This window comes from Bos mutus, chromosome 11, assembly GCF_027580195.1.
Source record: "Bos mutus isolate GX-2022 chromosome 11, NWIPB_WYAK_1.1, whole genome shotgun sequence".
Taxonomy (NCBI): domain Eukaryota; kingdom Metazoa; phylum Chordata; class Mammalia; order Artiodactyla; family Bovidae; genus Bos; species Bos mutus.
Genome location: NC_091627.1, coordinates 101,175,273 through 101,200,777, shown reverse-complemented (window position 1 = coordinate 101,200,777; position 25,505 = coordinate 101,175,273). Strand labels below are relative to the sequence as shown.

General features: G+C 44.1%; 1 protein-coding gene across 6 annotated transcripts in view; it reads right to left on the bottom strand.

Annotated features, from left to right (window-relative positions):
• The window catches only part of AFF3 (ALF transcription elongation factor 3), a 587,368-nt gene extending 584,730 nt beyond the window's left edge, over nucleotides 1-2,638 (bottom strand). For 5 of the 6 annotated variants that reach the window (XM_070379956.1, XM_070379957.1, XM_070379958.1 and 2 more), the window contains exons 1-2: nucleotides 1,941-2,096; nucleotides 1,318-1,443 (exon numbers count right to left, since the gene is read on the bottom strand). In XM_070379956.1, coding sequence (XP_070236057.1) covers nucleotides 1,318-1,443; nucleotides 1,941-2,059 — 245 coding nt within the window. In that variant the 5' untranslated portion in view covers nucleotides 2,060-2,096. The other variant, XM_070379962.1, reaches the window with a different exon arrangement.
• Nucleotides 2,639-25,505: the final 22,867 nt, after the last annotated feature.

Here is a 25,505-nt window from a genome sequence, read left to right as displayed (position 1 = left end):
GTTTGCTAATGGACTAGCTTTGTGTCCAGTTTAGTTTGTTACACCTGGTTTTAGACAGAGCAGTCACTGGAAGCATGAAGCAAGGGAAACATACACATATCCACAAATCATCTATATGATCTATAAATCAAATAGCAGTTTAGCTTTAAAATTGCACACTGCATATTCATGTGCACACCACTTGCAGTTTTAGACACATGTGAACTCTTTACTGAATTAAAGAAGAAAAGGGAGGGGTGGGGGGAACCAAACCTCAGCTCTACAATAAGCGATTTCCAGAGGCAGAACAGAATGCAGTTAATATGCTTGTTCCACAGATGTTCATTCCGTAAATATTAAACATAACACAAGTTCCTCCAGGAATATGCAGGCAGTAATTTTACCACCTGAATAGGGCTGGTTGGAAACATTTAGGAGATGGGGGGAGGCGGTGGATAAGAGGGATGTGGAAGCAGCCAATGGGATTTTTAACACACCCGAAACTAGAATTAAACTGTTTCCAGCGGCGCTTTACCTACAGCAGCTCCGCAATGTGAGGAGCCGGAGCCACAGAACCCCGAGGGCTACCGCCAGGCCGCCCGCTCCCCAAGCTGGAAGCCGTCAGCGCGGAATAAAGGGACACACGGGCGCCAGTGGGCTGGAGCTGGGACAGGAGGAGTGTGGCCAGGCGAGGTGTGAAGAAAGAGCCCAAAGGGATTGCGAACCTCGAGGAAATGAGTCTCCCAAGGCCAGGGCCTCCGGAATTCCCGCACGGAGAAGCACTCGCCCCACTGCCCTCGGGTTCACTTTCTGTCTCGGGTGGGAGTGGGTGGGAGAGATAGAAAGGATGTGGCCGCCAGGACCCGGCGCAGACAGGCGGGAGGCTGGAGCATCCTCTAAGGGCACTTGGCAGCAGCCTCAACTCCAGGGGGTCGCTGATGTGAACGACGGGGTGCGCAAATGGAGGGAAGGGAGGTGAGAGGTGCGGGGGCGGGGTGGGGGAACCGAGGGGTGGATCCCCGGCACTAGTGACACATTCTAGAAATCGGTGCATTATCAAGGCTGCGCTCTGCCCCTGGCTCCCCAGATCACCGGCCCCCGGGATGGGGGCCGACAGCACCGTGGGGAGGAGACGGGAAAGGGGGCCGAGAAGACAAGCGGGCGGCCAGGCCTCCCCCTGGGGGAGACGGGAAGGAGCCGGCGCGGCGGGCGCCCCGGACCCTCCCCGCCCCCACGGTGGCTGGTCGCCCGAACCCCCGACCCAGGTGAGGGCGCGCGGGCCGCCACAGTCTCCCCTCGCCGCTCGCGCCCGCCCAAGCGGCGGGCACAGGGACTCACCACAGCGACTCGAGGTCCCATTCCTGGAGCAGGGCTAAGTCGAAGCTGTCCATGGTGGGAGGTGTCAGCGCCGCCGCCGCCGTCGCCGCCGTCGCCGCCGCCGCCGAGGATCGGGCCGCCCGCGCGCTGCAACGAAAGGCGCCGCTCAAGGTGCATCCCGGCCGCGCCGGAGGGGCCGCCGCCCGCCCGCCGCCCGCCCCCGGCTCGGGGCTCCCGGCGCCCCCCTCCCGCCTCGGGGCCGGCCGGGCGGCTGGCGGCGGCCAGCGCACTCACCCGCTCGCCGGCTCGCGCAGGCACACACCGCAGAGAGCGGCGCGATCGCCGCCGCCGCCGCCGCCTCCTCCTCCTCCCCTCCACCCCGCCCGCCCCGCGCCCGCCCCTCCTCCCGCCCTCGCGGCGGCCCGGCCCGGCCCGGCCCGCTGCAGCCGCCGCCGCTCCGAGCACGCCCGCCCGCCCGCCTTTCTCCTCCGGGAGGCGCGTGTGCGCGGGCGAGGCCGAGACGCGCGCGCGCCGTGAGCCCCGCGCCGCGCCCGCCCCGCGCGCCCCTGCGCTCCCCGCGCGGCTCCCCCGGGTCCCGACAGCCAGCAGGCCGCGCCGCCCGGCCAGCCCCGACCCCCGCGTACCGCTCCGCGCCTCGACCCCGGCCTCCCGGGGGCGCCCGGCGTGATCCGGCCAGCCCGGCCGAGGGGCGGGCGGCGGCGCGGAGGGTCGGAGATGCAGAGCTAGTCCGGGTCTGCCGCATCTTCTGCCCCGGCCCCGCCCGGCCTCCCCTCAACCCCCGGGTGCACACACTTCTTGGAGGGGGTCCGGTCTTCGCCTGACCCGGCCAGGCGCCTCCCGCCGTGGGCCGGGCGATGGGGCGGCTGCCGACCTGAGTGGGTGCTGGGAGATGCCCTGGCGGCTCCAGGCGCGGAGCGAGTTGGCGGTGCAGCCTGCAGTAGCGCCGTAAACAAACCGCTTAAAATATCGAGCCAGTAAGTTACGTTAAATCAAGGGGATCGGGGATGAAACCTCTTCTGAGGGGACCTGCAGTTTGAGGAAGGTACCCCCATCCCCAGTGCTCCAGCTGGCCCGACCCTGGAAACCCATTTCCTTTCTATTTCTTTCAGGGAAGGGGACAGGCCTCTGGGGGTTGACTGCAAACTTCCAGCCCTGTCTTCTGTCTGACAGAAGGATGACAGAGTGTCACTGTAGCTCCTGAAAAACCAAGTTCTTCTTATTATTACTACTTCCTGGAGTTTAAAGATCACTTCCCCCCTCCCTTGCTTTTGTGTAAGGGCTGAGAAGCCGGCGTCTCATCAGCGCCCTAGCCCTGTTTGTTTCTCTATAGCTGGCCAAAACCCAGAACCTCTCTTTTGTCTCCTGACTCTCCTGTCCTCTTGGCCACAGCGCTGGGAGCCTGGCCCAAGCTCCCAAAGACTTCCTGGAGAGAGCAGTACAGGGCAGGGTAATACCCATCCCTTGCACCCAACCCCCCAAGGCCCTGCCACAGGGAGCCTTCTGGCACGCTCCCCTTTTGTTCATTCTAGACAAGAGGAACCACTGCCTGAGGCTGCCAGAAATCTAGACCCTTGGGTGGCACTAAGTCACAGGATCCCTCCATCTGGAGGCAAGCCTAGGAATCATACCCACCTCACCTCTCTGACCTCTGAATGAGGATTAACAAACTAAGTCTGGAGCACACGCAGGAGAAGAAAGGACCAAGGAGAATTCTTTCCTGTTTGGGGTTGGATTACAAAAACGCTCAACCCCCTGCTGCCTTCCCCCAGCTCTGATGTAGTCCTTCCTTTATTAGCATCCATAACTAATGTGCAGAAGGTAAAACAGTAAAGGAAGGCAGAGTCTGACAGAAAGGAATTTCCCTCAACGCGGGTTGAGGGAAAAGAATTGTTATTTTACAAGCTGGTAACTCCCAGCCCCTAAAGACCTCCCTCATTAGTTGAAGGTAGTAACAAGGCTAGGAGGAACAAAGGGAATGCGAATATGGGGGAACACATAGGTGTGAAGCACTCTTCCCAGGACCCAGTCGAGGGTGTATTTGGAGAGACTGGGAGGGAGGGGGGAATCTGTCTTTTCAACGTCTCCTTAGCATAAGCCTTGTTGCAAATGTTTGCTCTGGCAAAAGTGAGATGGCTGAAGCATCCAGACAGTGTTCCCAGGAACAAAGGCTGCGCGGCGGCCGGAGGCTCGGGGGCCGTTGTTGAGGGTGGAGGAGAGCTCAAGAAAACAGCCCCGCTCTGGAACAACTGCAAGTTCCACTCCCCAACAAGAGGAGCGTCCTGTTCCTGGGCTAAGGGCTGCCGGCTGCCTGCCGGGAAGCTTCTCCAGAAAGACCTCCCACCCTTCTCAGGGATCTGACTTCCCTTCCCTTCCCACACGTCTGTTTATACAATGGAGGAAGACTGAAGAACAAACAGAACCATGTTTACTGGGACTCCCATCCTGGGCCTGAGCTCAGGATACAAAATTGCCCTCACCATGGAGGCTGAGGATAAATAGAGGGTCCTGGAAGAGGGAAAGGAGAAAGCCCTAGAGCTGGCAGAGTGGTTCCCTCATAAAAGACCTCGCCACCCCCTCCAAAGCCACGGAGGAATGGGTAGATAGATTTCTATTTGAATTTAAACATGGAGTCTCATGCTAATACATGGGTAAACTTGGGCCTAAAGCAATTTCACCGTGGGTACTGGGCATTTTTTTCTTCAGGACTAGCTCATGTTTTCAGTCTCAGGCCTCTAACATAGGGGACGTTACATGAACACTTTTATTTCCAGTTTTTGTGTATAGTCTCCAGTGGGACAATAAGGCCTTCTGAAAAAACTCAAATAATATTGTATCAGTAGATGCCAGCTTTGCTAAGTTGTCATGGAAAGAAATTTATATTATTCACAGGTAAAAATGTAGAACAGTTAATGAGAGCCTTTATAGGGTGATCTTATTATTATTTATCAGGTTTATTAAGCTGTTCTTACTATCCTCCAGCCAGTGGTATGTTTGGTACACATGTCACTTATGTCAAAATGTTAAATCCTTAATAAAAAGCACCAAAAAGTGTCAGAGGGGCAGGGGGAAGAGAGGGGGGAGGGTGGTGCTTGGACACCCTGGGATTCAAATGCCAGAACTAAAAGGGAGGATGTTTTTTTTTTTTTTTTTTTGTAAAGGAATAAGAGATAACCTAAGTTAAAAATAAAAATAAAACTGGTATTTCCTATGAAGCTGATATAGTTTCTGTGCAGAGTAAAGGCAGTCAGGCTGGAGGGACTTCTCTCCTCTGGAGATAAATGAGACACTACTACAGAAAGCTCAACAAATGTGCCCAGCTTCAGAGAGCAGCTGAGAGAGGCAGCTACATGAGAGGGGCTGCTGGCATCCTAGGTCAGGTTTGTTTGTTTAGGCCACATCTCTGAAGGAAAAGGATTCAGAAATGAATCCTACTCAGTGTGGGGCAGGCATTCAAGGGCACTTAGCTAGGGCCTCACTCACATTCTGCCAGCCTGGAACTGGAAACCTCCTAAACAGACCCAGAAACAAGTCTGTGGTGTCCGACTGAGATCACCTTTTGGATACGGATTGAGAGAAGAGAGCCCTTACATGGCTTTATTAATTCAGGCCTTTTTCTGAAGACCTGGCTGCAGCTCAGAGGTCTTTTGTGACCAGGTGGGAATTTTCCTTTTACGATCCCACCATTCCGCTGGAGGGATATGCCTGGCCAAAAGTCAGCGGTGCAGGTGGTCCTGCCGGAAGGTGATGGGAGCCCTGCCCCACCTCCGCCAGCACTGTGCTCACCACAGCCCCCCTCCTGCTTCAGCCAGACGGCGGATGGCACCAGCGCTCAGTCTGTGTCTCCTTCCTGAGGCTTCTTGGATGTTTGTATTTGTCTGTAGGGATGGCAGGATCAGCCCTCTAGGCTTTCTGCTTGCAAATGACATGCTAATACGCCAAGCCCCCGGGACAGCTCCAGTTTTAATCCACCTGGGAGCTCAAGAGTCCCCAGGGCTTTCCTCTCTGCTATCTTAGAGTGGCTCTAGCCTGGGATCTAAGGGGCCTTTCTTTTTCTATCTTTTTCATCATTCACCAGGTCCTGAGCAGATGGTGTGGCTGTGCTGGCTGTCATCACTCCTCCTATGTTTCCATGGAAACCTGGGGCATAGGGACCATCTCTGCCTTGGGCTCTCTGGCAGTATCCTCTGGCCCCTCCCCCTTGCCTGCCCACGTTCTGGAGAGTTTGAGAACCTTCTGCCAGGGTCATTTCTGAGATCATCTAAGGACATACTCCCCAGGAATGGTTAAGAACTGGCTAGAAAAGGGACAGGAGGAGAGGGGAGGCCAGTTCCCCAGTTGTGTGGCTGAAGCCAGTTTGCAATGGGGGCATATTCAGACTATCTGTCCCTTTAGCTGGATTCCATAAGGGCTGATTATTGCCCAGATGTCAAAAGAGATGTGCCTAAGCTTGTCTCTGCTCATCAGGCAGCAGATATGTAATGAGTGTAACAATGTTACTGATAGTTTACCTTTAACTGACATTCTACCCCCTCCCTGAGCAGCCTTCTGGATTTTTTTTTAACAAACCATGTTTTCCCTAAGGAACGTACCTTCCTCAAAGTTTCCAACATCCTCCTGCCTACATAATTCACTTATATATCTACTAAGACATTAATTAGATTCAGAAGTCTGTGGAAACAGCAGAGCTGGGCAGGTCAGAGGCCAGGCAGGGAAGAGAAAAGAGTGGGGAAAATGACCCTTGGGAGAAGGGAGGGAAGCAGAGGGAAATTTTTCATGCCATTCAAGTACCAAACAAGACAATTTCAAAATGTGGACAACTACTATAACATTGTTTAGAGAATTAAAGTAGAATTAAAGTCCAGTTAAAGATTACTTTTATTAAAAAAAAAAAATTTGATTTGGCATAAGAATTCTATGGATATATGTCTTTGGTGTTATTCAGTTGCAAAGTTGTATCCGACTCTTTGCAACTCCATGGACTGCAGAACTCCAGGCTTCCCTGTCCTTCATTCACCTGGAGTTTGCTCAAACTCATGTCTATTGAGTCAGTGATGCCATCCAACCATCTCATCCTTTTTGGTATTAGTTGCTCCTTATACATCTGCTACAAAAGACTATTGTGTCTGAAGCTCACCACAATTTTTTTTTTTTAAAAAGAAACAAAGCATGTATACTGAAAATGAAAATGCAGACAGAAAAAGCATAGGCGATTCAAAAAGTGGATCAGAAAAGTCATTCCTATCATAGATCATGTATTTCACACCATGCTGACCTACTTGGGGGATAATCCCATTATTTGTGATACAAGAAGATCCCTTGGTACTGCTAACAAGAGCCAACCGTCCTGACTTAAAATTTAATATTCCCACTGGCTCTTTGTTCTGCTTCTTTGAGATGTGCACTGACCATCGTGTAAGACTCAAGGACTCTAAACCTTTGAGAATGTGTGCATGCAACTCTTTGCAACAATGGCACCCCACTCCAGTATTGTTGCCTGGAAAATCCCATGGACGGAGGAGCCTGGTAGGCTGCAGTCCATGGGGTCACTAAGAGTCGGACACGACTGCGCGACTTCACTTTTACTTTCCACTTTCATGCATTGGAGAAGGAAATGGCAACCCACTCCAGTGTTCTTGCCTGGAGAATCCCATGGATGGAGCAGCCTGGTAGACTGCAGTCCATGGGGTCGCACAGAGTCAGACACGCCTGAAGCGACTTAGTAGCAGCAGCAGCAGACTGTAGCCCACCAGGCTTCTCTGTCCATGGGATTCCCCAAGCAAGAACACTGGAGTGGGTTGTGATGATCTCCTCCAGGGGATCTTTCTGACCCAGGGATTGAACCTGCATCTCTTGCATCTCCTGCATTGGCGGGTGGGTCCTTTACCACTAGTGCTACCTGGGAGTATGGCCAACATTTCTATATTATGATACACTGGATTCTATCAATTCTGTGTATTCCTCCTAAAACCACATGAGGTATGTTACCATTGTTTTTGTTTTACAGATGAGTAAAAAAGAACAGCTATGTGTTACAAACCAAAGAACAACAGATTGGATCTAGTGATCAAGGCTGGGTTGGACATTTTTGTCTCTGACAGCTCTAAAATGTTGGAGTTCTATCTTCAGCTGTCCTCCTGAGCACTGCCAGACAGGAATCTCTGGAGGACAGCAGGGGAGCCATAAATCTTTTCCTGTTTAAATGGAGGACCTCCTCCTTGGTTTAAACAAATCTCAAGGTGTTGGCCTGTTCCCAACAGGAGCACCTGCTGTTTAGTTAGGTGTTGACAGACAGCAAGAGTAGCGTCTAGGAGAAGGAGATGCAGCTTAGGTCTGAGGGGAAACATGGTAAGGAAGTCATGACATGACTGCATGTCAGACTCTTCTCTGTGGCACCAGAGAGCATTCAAGTGTAGAGCTAATGATGCCCACAGAGCCTCAGAGGACACTGAGGTCACAAGTGGGCCAGTTCTGGCTCATGTCCTAAAGACAGAGAAATTTCAAATATATGTTTTGATAGTTAAACATTGATGGGCCAAGGACAGCAATATAAGATCCTCACAAAGTCTATCAGGTAACAGCATCTCCAAACCTCAAAGTTCATAGCAGAAGTGCTCTCATCTGGAAATAGAAGAAACAGAGAGAGCAGGGTACCTCACTGGGAGCTTGGGACAAACACGTGATGTCGGTCACTGCTAGTTGCCTACCCGATATCTATCTGCCCCCTTTTTTACTAAGAAAACCTAAGTTTGGGGAAGTGATGAGCCCATCCAATAATGAAATAATTATATTTTCTAGTCTCTATCACAGCAAGAACTGGGCATGGAACACAGCTCAAGCCAATGAGACATAAGCCTAAGTCGGCTGGAATTTCTTTTTTTTTTAATATAAATTTATTTATTTTAATTGGAGGCTAATTACTTTACAATAAGTCTGGAATTTCTTGGCAAGTTTCACTTTCCTGAAGTAGGCAGACTTTTACCCTCTAGGTCACTTCTTTCTTCGTTCTTCCAGAATGCAACTGAAGGCCTGAGATAGAGGAGCTGCCTTGCACCCTGCAGGCAAAACTCACAAACTAAAGTTGGCAGATCTGAAGTTAAAAGGAGGCAATGCCCTTGTTGGTTTCTTCACATAATTGTGCCATCTTTGAACCACCACCTAGCTCAAGACTTTTGGGGACAAAACAAGACTCTATTTGGCTGAGCCACTATAATCATGTTTTGACTGTTACACCTAGCTCATAAAGAAGTCATGTTCCCTCCAGTGTGCTCTTCACAGGGCCCCTTATGGCAAGGTCTATGAGATGTCCCAGACCATGTGCCCCAAGGGCTTCCCAGGTGGCTCAGTGGTAAAGAATCCACCTGCCAATACAGGAGACACACAGGAGACTGGGGTTTGGTCCCTGGGTCGGGAAGATCCCCTGAAGAAGGAAATGGCAACCCACTCCATTATTCTCACCAAGAAAGTCCCATGGACAGAGGGGCCTGGTGAGCTACAGTCCATGGGGTCGCAAAGAGTCGGACACAACTGAGTGTGCGCACACACACTTGCCCCAAAGGCAAAGCCTATATTTTCTCTCTTAAATGCATTCTTGCCTTCTGGGTTCACTCCAGTTGTAAGAAGATCAATTAACAAGAAACCCACGCAGCCTCAATTGTCTGAAGACTGATTAATCCAGCTCCAGCATTTTTTTAGTATTCCATATTAATAATTGTTTCTTTATTTCCATGTTATTTATTAACCTGGTTAAGTGACTGTTACATCCCTCATAGGGATACTGGAAGATCTCATTTCTGGAAAATAGTGTAGGAACAATAAGAGTCAGCCTTTCCTGTGTCCTTGCCACATATACAAAAAATATGCATGTTTTAGGCTCTGCCATTGTTTCTACCAATAAACTAATTACCACTGTATGAAGCTGATTTACTTCAGAAGGAGTTCAGAAAAACAACTAATTAAGAACAGGATTTTGAAATATAAACTGTATTACAAGGTTAGAACGCTATAATGAAATTGTAGAAGCTTGGAAGTCGGGAGGAGCCATGGAGGCTCTCTCGCTAACCTCCACCCCCAGGCAGGAACTCCCTCTCTGTTAGCCCTGGTGTGTTCAGCCCACTCAAGGTTTCTAATGATGGGCAGTGCACTCTCAAAAGACTTCCTATTCTGTTTTTAATGGAGCTTAGCTCTGCCTGAACAACATTCTTCTTTATATTTATGAATCCCAAATTGATCTCCCTGCAACTTCCTAGCATCTCACCAGCTTACAGTAAGCACTCAGTTACAGCTCAGCTCCACTGAACCTCTCTCGGTCCTCAATACCTGGAATTACTTGCAAACTCAAGTAGTTTTCCTTGGCACCTTTGGCAGAGAGAGCTCCTTGTTGGGCTGGGAATCCCTTACAATGAAGGGGAGCCAGTCTGTAAGAAGGAGGAAGTAGACAGGGGTGAAAGAAACTCCATCTTCCTTCACCTGGTTGTTGGTTTCTTGGAAGAAGGGAGCTTCAAAAGGCAGGCGGAGCCACGAGCAAGAAAACAGCCACTACAAGAGAGGGAGGCAGGAAACTTTCCAAAAGAAAGCTACATCCCTGCGGGTTTTTAAGGAGGAAGCTTCACAATGAGAAGTAGAACATGGGGGCCCAAGACTCTGGGAGAAGGGTGCGAGCGAGGCCAGGAAGGAGGCCTCAGGGCCAGACCCACCCTCCCGTCAAGACAGCAGCTCTTTCAAGAGCTAGTTCCCAGTGTTTTTCCAGAGTTCCAACTCTCCTGTGACACATATTGTAATTCCATATACTTGGCACAGATAGTTACATTTTTATGAATTTAACATTACTTTCTGTCACTCTCTAGACAACAATATGAAGTTTATTACAGCATAAAGGGAAATTCATCCTTTTGGGCCCAAGTGAGTGGCAGCCCAGATCCCCACACTGTCATCTCTGTTATCCTTCTCTGAAGGATGCGACCTCAAGTCAAGGATGGGGTTACTTAACCAAGCCCAGGTCTTGGGCTCAGGACCCAAGACAATACTCTGAATGAGCACATAAACCATTTCAGATATATATGTATATATTTTTTTAACCAAACAAACATTATTAAGCATCCAGTACATGCCAAGCAGTGGATTAAGAAATAAGGAGAGAGACTTCCCTGGTGGTCTAATGGCTAGAACTCCGTACTCCCGATGCAGGGGGTCCAGGTTCGATCCCTGGTCAGGGAACTAGATCCCACATACTGCAACTAAAAATCCTTCATTGCCACAACTAAGACCTACTGCAACCAAATAAATAAATGTCCTTCTGCTCAGTCATGTCTGACTCTTTGTGGTCCCATGGACTGTAGCCTGCCAGGCTCATCTGTCCATGGGATTTTTCTCAGGCAAGAGTATTCGAGTGGGTTGCCATTTCCTTCTCCAGGGATCTTCCCAACCCAAGGATCAAACCCATGTCTCTTGCATCTCCTGCATTGACAGGTGGATTCTTTACCACTAGTGCCACCTGGGAAGACCAAATAAATAAACAAATAGCTTAAAAAAAAAAAAGGAGCGATTATATTATAAGATGATTAGCCGTATGTCTAGGGAAGTGCAAGTACTCAGGGAGATCTTCTAGAAAAAATGACTGACTCATATTCTAAGTCAAGAACTGACTCATCCAGAATAAGGTGTGTGGCAGAGGATGGAAGAGGTCTGTGTGCCACGCTGAATCACCTGCTATGACACAGGTATGCCTTCAAAGCTATCGGAGCAGGACCAAGGGGGTAATGAGTCCTGTCTGAGGCTCTCGTAATGCAGAAGCTAACATGTGGGTTGGGTCTAAAGGAACGAGAGTCAAAGTGTAGCTGGAAATGATGAAAAGCATTCCAGGCAGAAGGAAAAGCACAGGATGGAGCACAAAGGCAAGATGCACGTCACATTCTGGTGACAGAGGAGGTTCTGTGTCATCAAAGTGTTGCTTTGGGAAGGAGGGCTGGAGCAGTCTGCATGTCATGTTCAGGGTGGGAGCAAAAGCAGAAGAAAAAGGCGCCAAGGCCAGGGCAAGAGATTAGGGCCAGGTGGTGAAGCGCCTGTTTGGCTGTTGTGAAAACACTGTAAGTGGGCAGGAAATGAACATCAGAGATTCAGTAAAGCAGCGCGCATACACCCAGCTGCTAACCCAGGGGGATAACTGAGAATCGAAAAGAGGAAATGGTTTCTGAGAAACCAGAGAAAGTATTGCACAGAGCACTCAGCTCGGAGGCTTTTTTTTTTTTTGCTATAAAATCGAGCAAGCCCTTCCTGCGGCACAGGGTTGACCACATCATCTGCAGGGCCCAGAGCAAACTGAAAATGTGGAGCCTCTTGTTCATAAATGATGAAGAATTTCAAGATGATGAGAGGAGAGTATTAACCCAAGTGCAGGACCCTTCTAAGTGTGGGGCCTTGTGTCACTGCCGAGGTCACAGCCCACAAAGCCAGGGTTGCTGAAGTAGTGGTGCTGAAGGGCACCTTGTCACTAATGGGGTGAGTGTTGGGAAGCTGCATCACAAGGCTGGTTGAGCAGCACATGGGGAGGACAGTCTGCACCACAGTACTGAAAACATTCAAAGGAAGATAATCCGAGCCATGCACAGCAACATGTGATGGGGAGATCTTAAATTAAAAGTAGTCTCAGGACGTCTCTAGTGGTCCAGGGGTTAAGGCTGTCAGTTACCACTGCAGAGGGCATGGGTTTAATCCCTGGTCGGATCCTGCATGCTGCACAGTGCAGCCAGAAAAAGTACTTTCAATTTATAAGTGAGTCCTCACAAAGGCTTCTGTTGGCTAGGCAAGGGACGATAGAGCTGTTAGGGAAACTGAGGGAAGGAGGAAATTGTTCTCCAAAAGAAAATAGTAATAATAGGAGTACAGGAAGAAATGAAGAGCTTGGCTAGAGGTGGAAGGAATGCAGCTTAAGGGAGTAGAGTTTGGGGCAAAGACAGAAAATGTAAATGGGATTTCAGAATTTTTTATGATATGATATACCCAGCAAGTTTTAAATAAAAACCTGCAATGCTCATCCAAGCTTAGGAAAAAAGAGGTGAGTGTGTGTGTGTGTTGGGCGAGATGATTTTTAAACCCAGTTGCAGATTAGAATCACCAGGGAGAGTTTGAAGAGCCTCTGAATCAAGGGAAGCCATCACACAAGTGGCCCAGAGGCATCTCTTCCGGCCCTGGTTCAGGCCTTTTTCTGTGGTAACCCTGTCATTTCCAGACCTATTTGTCTCTCTTTGGGCCAGGTGCACACTTTGAATAACTACAGCTTTATAATAAACTTTGATGGCTCCTAGAGGCAGCTACCCTCACCTTGTTCTTCCTTAAGACATTCTTCTATTCCTAGTTCTTGGTTTTTCATCATTGCTTCAGAATCAACTTTTCAAATTACATGCACACTCACACAAAAATCCTCTTATCATTTTTACAGAAAATGCTTCGAATATATAGATCTGTTTGGAGAACTAATACATCAATAATACTGTCTTCTGATACCTGAACATACTACATTACTCCGATTATTTAGATTTCCCTTTATTTAGATCAGTAATGTTTCATATTCATGTCCATAGAGATCTTGCATATCATGTGTTAGATTTTTTCCTTTGATTAAACTAACCTATTTATTCTAATAATTTGTCTGTAGCTTTATTTCCTATGTACATGATAATTCAGCAACATCATCATGTGATTTAGGGATGGCGTTTTCCCAACCACTGCAATCCTTACACCTTTATTTCTTTTCTCAACTTACCAGCTAGAATTTTAACTACAATGTTGAGTAGAAACAGTAATGGTGGGCATCCTTGTCTTATTCCTTATTTCAAACTAGGGTTTTTTTAGTAGATCCTTTATCAGATTAGGGAATTTTCCACTTATTCCTACTTTGTTAACCTTATAGCTATTAATTTTTGTTGTTTGTTGAAATCATGAGTTGTAGCTGAAATTTATAAAATGTTTTCTTTGGCCTGTTGTATTATCTGACATTTTTTTTCTATTGATGGTTAATGTAGTGAATTACATTGATTTTCAAAAGTCAAACCAGCCTTGTATTCGTGGAGTAAAAACTCGGTGGTAATACATTACTTGCTATAGATTCAATGTGCTATTTTTTGTGGGGGAGGGGAATTTCTGCACCAATGGTCATGAGTAAGTGAGTAAAATTTTCCTGTTTTGAAGTGAGCTCGTTAGCTTTTGCTAAGAAAGCCCTTGGGAACGAACTGGGGACATGTACCTCTTTTTCTTTTTATTCTCTGGGAAAGATGGTGTAATCTTGGAATGATTTCTTCTTTAAGAATTTAGTGGCATTCACTAGTAAGTCATCTGAGCTTAGACATTTCTCCGAAGGAAAAATTTTAATTATGGATTTGATTTTTAACAGTTTTAAGTCTACTTTCTGTCAATTTTGGTAAGTTGCTTGCTTCTACAAAGATATCATGGAAATCATGAAAAACTTCAAATTGAGTGGCATATTCATGATGTTTCCCTATTTGTTGTCTTTTTAGTAGCTGTAGGGTCTGTAGTTATTCCCCTTTTCATTGCTTACATTGCATATTTATGGTTTCTCTCTCTCTCTCTCTTTAAGTCAATATCACCAGCACTCAATTTTATTATTTTCACAGAACGGCCTTTTGTCTGTTTTGATTCCTCTTTTCTACCTCATTCATTTCTACTCTCATCTTCATCATTTCCTTCATTCTAATTTATTTTATTTTGATTTGCTGTTTTCTTCTGAATTTCTTGAGTTAGATGCTTGGCTCTGGTAGTTGGTCTTCCTTCTCTTCTAATATATGTATTTAGTGCTACATGTTTTCATGTAAGCACATTTAGCTGCATTCTATAAGCTTTGATGTATAGAACTGTCATTATCATTTAGCTCAAAGTATTTTCTAATTTCCATTGTGATTCCTTCTTTAACATGCTAGTCACTTAGAAGCATATTTCTTTGCTTCCAAACATGTGGGATTATCTAGTTAACATTTAGCAGTTGACTGTGTTTCAGCTGCACTATGATTGCAAAAATACTCTAGAATTCTGATCTTATGAAAATTTTTGAGACTTACTCTCTGGTCTTACATATGATCAATTTTGTAAATACTTTCTATGTGCTAGAAAAATATGTGTATTCTGCTACTATTGATATAGTATTCTCTCTCTAATACATATGGGCTTTCCTGGTGACTCAGTGGCAAAGGATTATGAAGTTGTTTGCCAATGAAGGAGATGCAGGTTTGATCCCTGGACTGGGAAGATCCCCTGGATAAGGAAATGTCAATCCACTCCATCTAATATCCAAGTATTCTTTTCTGGGAAATCCCATGGACAAAGGAGCCTGGTGGGGCTACAGTCTATGGGGTCACAAAGAGTCAGACATGACTTAGCAACTAAACAACACTATATATATGTATATATATGCATATTTATGTAATATCATGTTTTCTAATATTATTGTTCAAAGTTCTTTATCCTTATTGATATTTTTTCTGCCATTATATCTAAGAGACACATTAACATTTCCCACTATAATTAAGAATTCACTTGTTTCTTCATATAATTCAAGTTCTGCTTTATATATTTTGAGGCTATGTTTATTAAATGCATAAATATTTAGGACAGTTATATCATCCTGGTGAATACATCTTATTAAAAGGATGATGTGTCCCTCTTAATCTCTAATGATGATTTTTGCCTGAGAAGACATAGATAGAAAAATACTGCTAAGACTAGTATCAAAGAGCATACCACCAATATTTTCTTCTAGGAGTTCTATAGTTTCAGGTCTTACATTCAAGTCTTTAATCCATTTTCAGTTGATTTTTGTGTATGGTGTAGGGTAGTAGTCTAGAATCTTCTTTCTGAATGTGGCTTTACAGTTTTCCCAAACATCATTTATTGAAGGAACTATCTCCATTGTATATTCTTTGCTTCTTTGTCATAAATTAATTGTCCATATATGTGGGGATTTATTTCTAAGCTTTCATTTCTATTCTATTTTTCTGCTAATACCATGCTGTTTTGATTATCAAGGCTTTGTAATATAGTTTGGAATCAGGGAGTATGACTATCTCTAGTTTTATTTTTTTCTCAGGGTTGTTTTGGCTGTTCAGGGTCTTCTGTGGTTCCCTATAAATTTTAAGAGATTTTTTTCCTATTTCTGTGAAAAAATGTCCTTGGATTTTTATAGAGATTACACAATCAAAGTGTAATTAGTCTGTACATTCGTTTAGGTAATATGGACATTTCAATAAATGTTAATTCTTCTAATCCATGAGCACAGTGTATCTTTCCATTTATTGTGTATTCTTCAGTTTCTTTCAATAATGTCTTATAGTTTTCAGTGTACAAGACCTTCAACTCCTTGGTTAAATTTATTCCTAGATATTTTTTTGTTTTGGTTGTGATTCTAAGTGGAATTATTTTTTTGATTTCTCTTTCTGCTAGCTCATTATTAGCATCAAGAAATGCAGAAGAATTCTGTGTGTTGATTTTGTACCTGCAACTTTTCTGTATTTGTTTATTTCTAATAGTTTTTTGGTAGAGTCTTTCGGGTTTTCTGTATATACGATCATGCCATCTGCAGATGGAGGTAGTTTTACTTCTTTCCCTCTGATTTATGTATCTCATGGCTTCCTCTCACCTAATCGCTATGGCTAGGACTTCCAGTTGAATAAAAAAGAGTGAGCAGTCTTGTCATATTCCTGATCTTAGAGGAAAATCTTTCAGCAGATGGACCCCTTAAAAGAAAGACTGGGAGATGGGTGACTTTCCCTGCTCCATCTGTGCTGAGTCCTTGGGTGATAAGCCGCAGTGAGTGCCTATGTGTCCATTAATAACCTCAGTAACCTCTTCATTTGCCATATCCATATGAGATCCATGGACACAAGATCCATTGGTTTTCAGAGGTAGGTGTTTGGGGGACCTACCCCTTGGGTGAGAGTCTGAAAAGTTGGGGTGCTAGATTTAGGGTTCAAACCCTTTGCTCCTTAGTGATAAACCAGGAATGTGGAGTTACCACCAGACTGTACGATGCTATGCCAGGGGTGGGGTTTACGGAAGAGTACATCTTAAAATTTCCTCATGTTTCAATGTGGATATTTTCTCATTTGCTGATATGCAGGAGTCTCTCAGATAGTTTCCAAATTTCTTTCAGAGGTAATCGCTCTGTGTATATCTGTACATTTGGTGGAGAAGAGTAGCCTCCTATATCACCATCTTGATCAACCTATTTTACCTTTATTATTAAAGGATATTTTGCTAGGTTTACAATTCTAGATTGACAGCTTTCCCCCCATCAACTTAAAGATATTATATCACTGTCTGTGGCTCTGTCTTGTCTGTTTAAAAGTCAGCTGTCAGTATCACTTATTCCTTTGAAGGTAAAGCCTCTTTTTCCTCTGCCTGCCTCTAAGATTTTCTTTTTTGCTTTTTCTCTCAGCAGTTTTACTATGATGTATATAGAATGTGGGTTCCTTTTTCTCTATCCTCCTTGAGGTGCTTAAGACATATCATCTGAGTTTGATGTCTTTTAAGCAGTTTTGGTTCATTCTTAGCCTTTATCTCGATAGCGTTTAGTTATTGATTTTGACTTGTCCTCTCTTTCCTTTTCTTCTGAGACTCCAATTTCATGCATGTTAGAATTTCTCACTGTCATCTCTTCTACTGTCTTTCAAAATTTTTTGTCTTTTAAATCTCCATTCTGAATATTTTCTTCTCATGTATTTTCCAGTTAACTAATTATTTCTTCAGTGGTGCGTAATCTGCCTTTTAAGACATTTACTGAGTTCTTGATGGAAGTATCATGTTTTTTGATTCTAGAGTTTCCATTTGATTCATTTTCATAGTTTCTCATCTTCTGTTAAAATTCTCCATCTTACCTGCTTTCAATTTAGACATCATAGTTATCTTAAAGTTTGTATCTAATGATGTCTTTATCTGGAGCCCCTATAAGTATACTTCTACTGTCTATTTTTTTCTGCTGACAAGTCATTCGTATTTTCATAGCTTCTTATCTAAAGTTTTTTTTAAATGATGGACATTGTATTTGCAAAATAATTTTCAGAAGTAATTTGAGACCTACAGTGATATTATTTTTCTCCAGAGAAGTACATCCCTTTCTGCCAGGTTCTTAGGCTCATTAGCAATTTAGGACTACCTTTATATAATTTCACATGCTGGGGAATTTTAAATGATAAAAAAGCACCTTTAGGGGCACATAGTTCCCATTTTGGGGGGTACACTCCTCAAGATTCCAATCCTTATAATGGGTGTTCATTATGCTTAGTTTTTTCTTTATGGACTTTTGTCATCACCTGAGCCCTAGAGGGCTGCCAGCAGCTTGTGTTATCCTCTCATCACTGCCTTCAAAGTTGACCCTCAGACAAAATGTAGTCCTAGACACCACACACACTTCCCTTAGTTTCTGTTTTCTTCTGGAGCATGGCTCTGCAATCCTTCACTTAACTTTTAGATCTCTAATGCCTTTATATTCTAATTATTCAAAAAGTTCTTCCTTCAGATGTACTGAATAGATGCACATGTGCTATGAAAAACAAAGCTATTCTTGGGTTTGGGTAATGTGCTCTGAAAATGACCTTCACAGGATGGCTGTGAACTATCCTTCGTATTATTAATAGTTAAGAGCACAGGATTTGGTTCCAGCAAATCTGGTTCAAATCTTTGTTTTGTTTCTGTTAGCAGTGAGATTTACAGCAATTTAATTAAACTTTCTGATTCTCACTTCTCTCATGGGTAAAATGTGAATGATGATTACAGCGCCTTTGCTGACAAATAAATAGAACAATATTGTAAAGATACAATACAGAGTTGGCATCTAGTGTAAGGACTGATCAAATGGCAACTATTCTTATTCAATATGAATTATTTAAATATTTAATAACATGAGTCAAACATAACTATTTTAGATTTAAGATGGTTACAATTATGGGAATTTTTTTTTCCTCTGGTATTGTATTTCAGAAAGAAACTCTTAGGTCATGTCTCTGGGGTCCTGGAAATACTTGCTTTGTAATTTTTTCATACTCAAATCTCAGCAGTGTTTATGCTGTAGAACTCGGGAACCCGGTGGAATACTTCTTTGCATTGTGGGGTCAATTACAAGCTCCAATTAAAGCAAATCTGGCTTTGCCTACATGTAAGGTTCAAAAGTATACCTGCACGCAGAGATGTATGAGCTTTCTGCTTATGTGTCTACGTTTCTACAACTGCTCCAATTGTTTTTATGCCTCTACCAGTTAGTTTCCTCTTCACCCACAGGTAAGGCCAAAGGCACATTAGCAAAAAGTCCCTATGATGACCCTCTGGGGCCCTGTTGTCCTAGCCCTACTTTTCAACCACTTGGCCTTGTTTTATATGTCCAGAGATTAGCTACTCTTCAGGAGACTATTCCTGCCAATTCTGCCTGTTGGGCACTTGAAAGCAGGTTCATTTAAACATCAATAACTAGGAGTCCTCATTGACCTCATGCTGTTTAATTCCTAACCTAGTCTTGACCCCCAGAACAAAATCTTGTGAAAAGTCAATAAAAGTAGCAAACAGTGTTATGTTATCCTTGGCAGACTTTGCAAAACAATGATAGGGTTTAACAATAGTTCATCACAGGCTTAATAGTTGCCAGCAAGTATTGAGTGTTTACATGCACATATGCGCTCGCGGATGCACAGAACAACCAAATGAGGTAGGCACTGTCATTATCCCTGTTTTACAGGGGAGGAACTATGGTAAGGAGATCCAACCGGTCCATCCTAGAGGAAATCAGTCCTGAATAGTCACTGGAAGGACTGATGCTGAAGCTGAAACTCCAATACTTTGGCCACCTGGTGCAAAGAACTGACTCATTGGAAAAGACCCTGATGTTGGGAAAGATTGAGGGCAGGAGGAGAAAGGGACAACAGAGGATGAGATGGTTGGATGGCATCACTGATTCAATGGACATGAGTTTGAGTAAACTCCGGGAGTTGGTGATGGACAGGGAGGCCTGGCGTGCTGCAGTCCATGGGGTCACAAAGTCGGACACGACTGAGCAACTGAACTGAACTGTACTATGGTTTACCGGGGCAGAGTATTTAACCTGAGGCCACAAACCATCAACCAGGCTCCCATCAGCAACTCCTGGAGTCTAGGTGCTGTCCCTGCAGAATCTTAGGCTGAAAACTGAGACTCAGTGTACCACAGAGGAAACAGCTGTGAAGTTTTGAAGGAATGACCAGAGAATTAATAGACCTATAGTTACTCTGCAGAATTGCTCTGTTAGAATGGGGTAGAATATGCCTTTTTTGGGTGGGCAGTAGAAAAAATGTTTAGTTTTCAAGTACATGTGGAACATTTCAAAATTTGACCATGTGCTTCACCAATGAAATTAAGTTATAAACCAATAACAACGATAACCTAGAAAGAAAGCATAGGAGTACTTTCTAGCAGTGAGAAAATGAGACAAAAATCATAATGACATTAGAATGTTTTTATACTGAATGATAATATAAATGGCACGTGTCAAAACAAGAGGGATATAGCAATACTTTAGGGGAATGTATGTGTGCTTAGTCATGTCTGACTCTCTGCAAACCCTGGACTGTAGCCTGCCAGACTCCTCTGTCCATGGGATTTGCATACCCTTAAATACATTAGAAAAAATAAAGTCTCATACTTTATTTTTAATTGCAGCATAGCTTATTTATACAATGTTGTGTTAGTTTGGGTATACAGCAAAGTGGTTCCGTTATACATACATATATATGTATGTATAATATATATAATACATGCATGTATACATATATTCTTTTTCAGATTCTTTTCCCTTATAGGTTATTACAAAATATTGAGTATAGTTCCCTGTTCTATACACTAGGGCAGTGTTGGTGGATTGTGCTTTTTAAGACTATCCTGATAAGAACAGAGACCTAAGGATCTAATTCAAACAATTAGGTTAGCAAATATCCAAATCAATCCATCAGAACAGGGTGAGAGGATTCTGAAAGCAAAGGAGAGCATCTGGCCATGTAAGTGGTCATGTTCAATAAATAATCCATTAGAGGAGGCGTTAGCAGATCCTGAGAAGAAGCTTCTTAGAGAAACTTACAATGAGAGGTAAGGCTCCTGAAAGTACAGTTGACCCTTGAACAACACAGGTTTGAATCAGTATGTCCACTTAAATGTAGACTTCATTCAATAATGAATACTGCAGTGGTACAGGGCGGGTGGTCTGTTGACTCCATAGAACTGTGGATGTGCAGCACCAACGCTAAGTTAACATGGATTTTCCACTCTATGGAGGTTGGTACCCCTAACCTGTGCACTGTTTGGGGGCCGACTGTTTAAGCCTGTGAAAAATTAACCTTCTAGTCACTGGATTATGTGTTTCCGTAAGATCTCTGACTAGAACCATTTAGCGGGTAACCAGGTTACAGCACTTACCCTCACCAAGGATTCTAACAGCCCAACCCAAGGCCCTCCACACGAGTCTTTGTACTTGAGGATCTTTTACTGAGGTGACATGGAATTATAGTAAGAATAAAATTGCTTAGTGGTCCTGCTGCCCTGACTACTAGTTTTGTTTTATCCCTGTGAATACTTCTCCAACCAGAAGCCTGAAGCCTGGAGGGTGAGGACCCCACCAACCCAAATAGTTCTCTACTACCCCCACTTATCTGAGAGGAGGAAATAAACTTCCCCCTTAACTCTTTTGTTTTTTAAGTCATGCCTTGCAGTTTGCAAGGATCTTAATTCTTAATTCATGGAACCCATGTTCCCTGCAGTGGTAGGGCAGAGTCTTAACCACTGGACCCCAGGGAATTCCCATTCCCCTTAACTTCTTGAGAAAAATTAAAATGTAGCTTCAGAAGATTATCATAAGATTGAAGGGTTCTTCCCTTCACCCCAGACTTTCAACCTAATAAGATGAGTCTAAGTATGGATATGCAGAAGGTGATGGCACCCCACTCCAGTACTCTTGCCTGGAAAATCCTATGGACACAGGAGCCTGGTAGGCTGCAGTTCATGGGGTCGCGAAGAGTCGGACATGACTGAGCGACTTCCCTTTCAGTTTTCACTTTCATACATTGGAGAAGGAAATGGCAACCCACTCCAGGGTTCTTGCCTGGAGAATCCCAGGGACGGGGGAGCCTGATGGGCTGCCGTCTATGGGGTCACACAGAGTTGGACATGACTGAAGCGACACAGCAGCAGCAGCAAGTATGGATAGAAATAGATTTGGGGACTGCTAATATTAAAGTCTTTTCATACTGTTTATGGGGTTCTCAAGGCAAGAATACTGAAGTAGTTTGCCATTTCCTTCTCCAGTGGACCACATTCTGTCAGATCTCTCCACCATGACCCACCCGTCTTAGGTTGCCCCACGGGCATGGCTTAGTCTCATTGAGTTAGACAAGACTGTGGTCCCAGTGTGATTAGATTGACTAGTTTTCTGTGAGTATGGTTTCAGTGTGTCTGCCCTTAGTATGATCTAATTGTTTCCAACACAGAGGAGACTTTAAACCTAAATTACCATAGCCTGGTGTTATCTATATAAATCCATCCCATAATTGTGGGAGATTTTTTCCTCCTTTGCTGAAACTTTTCTTGTTGCTCTGATTGAGCTTGAGTAATAGAAAAAAAGCTCAAATTTATGGCCAGAGTCAGAGCAGACATAATTAATTGGCAAGGAGATCCAACTAGTCCATTCTGAAGGAGATCAGCCCTGGGATTTCTTGGGAAGAAATGATGCTAAGGCTGAAACTCCAGTACTTTGGCCACCTCATGCGAAGAGTTGACTCATTGGAAAAGACTCTGATGCTGGGAGTGATTAGGGGCAGAAGTAGAAGGGGACGACAGAGGATGAGATGGCTGGATGGCATCGCTGACTCGATGGACGTGAGTCTCAGTGAACTCCGGGAGTTGGTGATGGACAGGGAGGCCTGGGGTGCTGCAAATCATGGGGTCGCAAAGAGTCGGACACGACTGAGTGACTGAACTGAACTGAATATTAAAGTGCTGGTGTGAAGGTGAAATGATCTGTGACACCTGTTCCAAAGATGGTGGAGATGAGGGGAGGGTGGTCATACAGGCTATAGGGGTGGCTTCCCAACTGAAGATAAAGAAAAATGAAGTTCACATAGGTTTGCTCTGTATCCCACTAGTCATTAATCCTGGATAAGGCTTGGACCACTGTATCTTGAAAGAATGCTGGTTCTGTGGACACATTTATTTAGAAAGTGCCAGAGCTGGTCAAGGCTTTGAGCCAGATCTTAAAGGATGGTTTGGTCAGTGGAAAAGGGGTTCGTTCAAATCAGAGGAAAGCTAAGGGGTGAGGATGACTCTGAAATTCTCACTCAGACAAATGATGGGCAGTGCTGCCAAGATAATGGATGGAGGAGATGTCAGTCAAAGTCATGACAAACGTGGTATCTGGCCATGCACAGGAAATCCTTCTTCAAGACACTGGAGGACCTTAATCAGAGTTACTGTCTCAATCTGCCTTTATCCGTATTTACGCAATTGCAATGTTCCTATAACTTTCTTATGGGTACATTTGTGACTATCCTAGAGCTTCAGTCTTTATATATTTTCAATATGTTATTGACTATAATGGGATGTCATCTACTGAGGGCTGAGATGATCAATTCTGAGAGAACTCTCCACAAGCAGGAACTTTATTTCAAATGCTTTACTGTCAGCTTTAGATAATAGGTAGGCTGCAATCTTTCTTTTTCATGGGGCTTTCCAGGTGACTCAGGAATAAAGAATATCTGCCAGTGCAGGAGATACAAGAGATGTAGGTTCAATCCCTGGGTCGGGGCTTCACTATTTTGCCGGGAAAAGCCCATGGACAGAGGAGCCTAGCAGGCTACAATCCATGGGACTGCAAAGAGTAGGACTGAGTGACTGAGCACACATAATCTTTCTTTTTCATGTCTTACAAACACCTAATGAGTCTGTGGATTCATATTTAGTACATGAGGAAATTAAGGCATTAATCTACAGCGTCTTCAAGGATGTAAGGAACGGTTGCAAAACTAAGAGGTAGTCATAGCCCAGATGCAAAGAACAAAAATGAACACAGCAGCGAGGTTACCCAACCCCAAATAAAGACAATGTGACTTGGTAATGAAAAGCTACATTGCCATACACGTGGTCTAAAACTGAGTAACTGAGAACATGTCTCTGAAGAGCAAAGGAAAGCAAAATGGCTCTTTAATAAATTAAATCAATGTCTCTCAAATTATGGGTTTTCTAAATTGAGCATTTCCCAAAATGTGCTTTTCCCAATGCCTATTACCAATGAAAGGCACTGAGAAGAGCAGCTGCAAAGGAAAACTAACTTCATTTAACCCAGAGCTGATCAAACTTATTTGACCTGGGAATGCATTTTTCATGGAACATCTATTATCAAATCCCTAAATGGTGTGGGAATGTTGAATTAAGAAACCAGTTCATGTGGTGCAACCACTGCGGAGAATAATATGGTAAACTAAAAACAGAGTTGCCGTATAATCCAACAGTCCCACTCTTGGGCATATATCCAGGCAAAACTATAATTCAAAAAGATAGATACATGTATGCCTAAGTTCATAGTCAGAGAAGGCGATGGCACCCCACCCAGTACTTTTGCCTGGAAAATCCCATGGACGGAGGAGTCTGGTGGGCTGCAGTCCACGAGGTCGCTAAGAGTCGGACACGACTGAGCGACTTCCCTTTCACTTTTCACTTTCATGCACTGGAGAAGGAAATGGCAACCCACTCCAGTGTTCTTGCCTGGAGAATCCCAGGGACGGGGGGGCCTGGTGGGCTGCCGTCTATGGGTCGCACAGAGTCGGACACGACTGAAGCGACTTAGCAGCAGCAGCAAGTTCATAGCAGCACTATTCACAATAGCCAAGACACGAAGACAACCTAAATGTCTATCTACCAGGAATGTGTAAAGAAGATGTGGTATATACATTCGATGAAATATTACTTAGCCATTAAAAAAATGAAATAATGCCATTTGCAACAACTTAGATGGACCTAGAGATGATGTACTAACTGAAATCAGTCAGACAGAGAAAGACAAATACCATGTGATATTACTTGTGTGTGGAATCTAAACTATGACACAAATGAACCTATGTGAAATGGAAATAGACTCAAAGACATAGAGAGTAGACTTATGGGTGCCACGGTGGGGCGCTGGGAGGGAAGGACTGGGAAGTTTGGGATTAGCAGATGGAAACCATTACATGTAGAATGAATAAACAACTAGGTCCTGCTTTGTAGCACAGGGAACTATATTCAATATCCAATGATAAACCATAATGGAAAAGAATATGAAAAAAAATATGCATGTATAACTGAATCACTTTGTTGTATAGCAAAATTAACACAGCATTACAAATCAACTATACTTCAATGATTTTTTTTTTAAAAAGCACAGGACAACATATGTTGTAATTGTCTTCACTCAACATGAGAACCTCTGATGCTTAACAGAAGGATTTTATCCATTAAAAAAAGAAAGCAATCCATGGTTTAATGTCATGGTGTCTGGTGTAGCAAGGTGATCCATACATGCTTATTTTTTAACTTTCAGAGTAGTTTTTTTTAATAACAAAGTCATTTGTCATCAAGTTTTTAAGTAGATTTTTTAAAAAGTGAAGTAGCAGTGATCTTCAGAATCAGGATAAAACCTTAGAATTAGGAAGAATGTGGCTTTCTTAACATCCACTAAAAATAATTTAAGAAATTTCTACCATCTCATGACCTGCCCAACCCAGGGATAAATTATTCCCTCTAGTTCCTCAGCTCATAGTTCCTCTGAAACTGTTAATTCTGCTTAGATGACTTCTGAGTGTGAGTGAAATTTAATTATCTCATTTTCTTTAATAGCAGAGTGCAGATTAATTGCTTAAGATGAAGAGATGGCTGTTCCATGAGTGGAAAGGTACAGAGTCCTTGGTGCTCAAGATATGGCCATCAAGGTGGAAGCTTTAACTGTAGAGCCTGTGAAAGTGCATATTTACAGAAAAGACAGAGCTTTTATTCATATAACATGATTTTTAATTTATGTTAAAATTTATTTGGTTTTGTGGAATGAGAATAAAAGTGTTTATCTGGCAAACAGCAGTTCAAATTTTGGCTTCATCACTTACTAGCTATTTAACCAAAGGCAGGTCTCTGAGCTTCAGTTTCCTCTT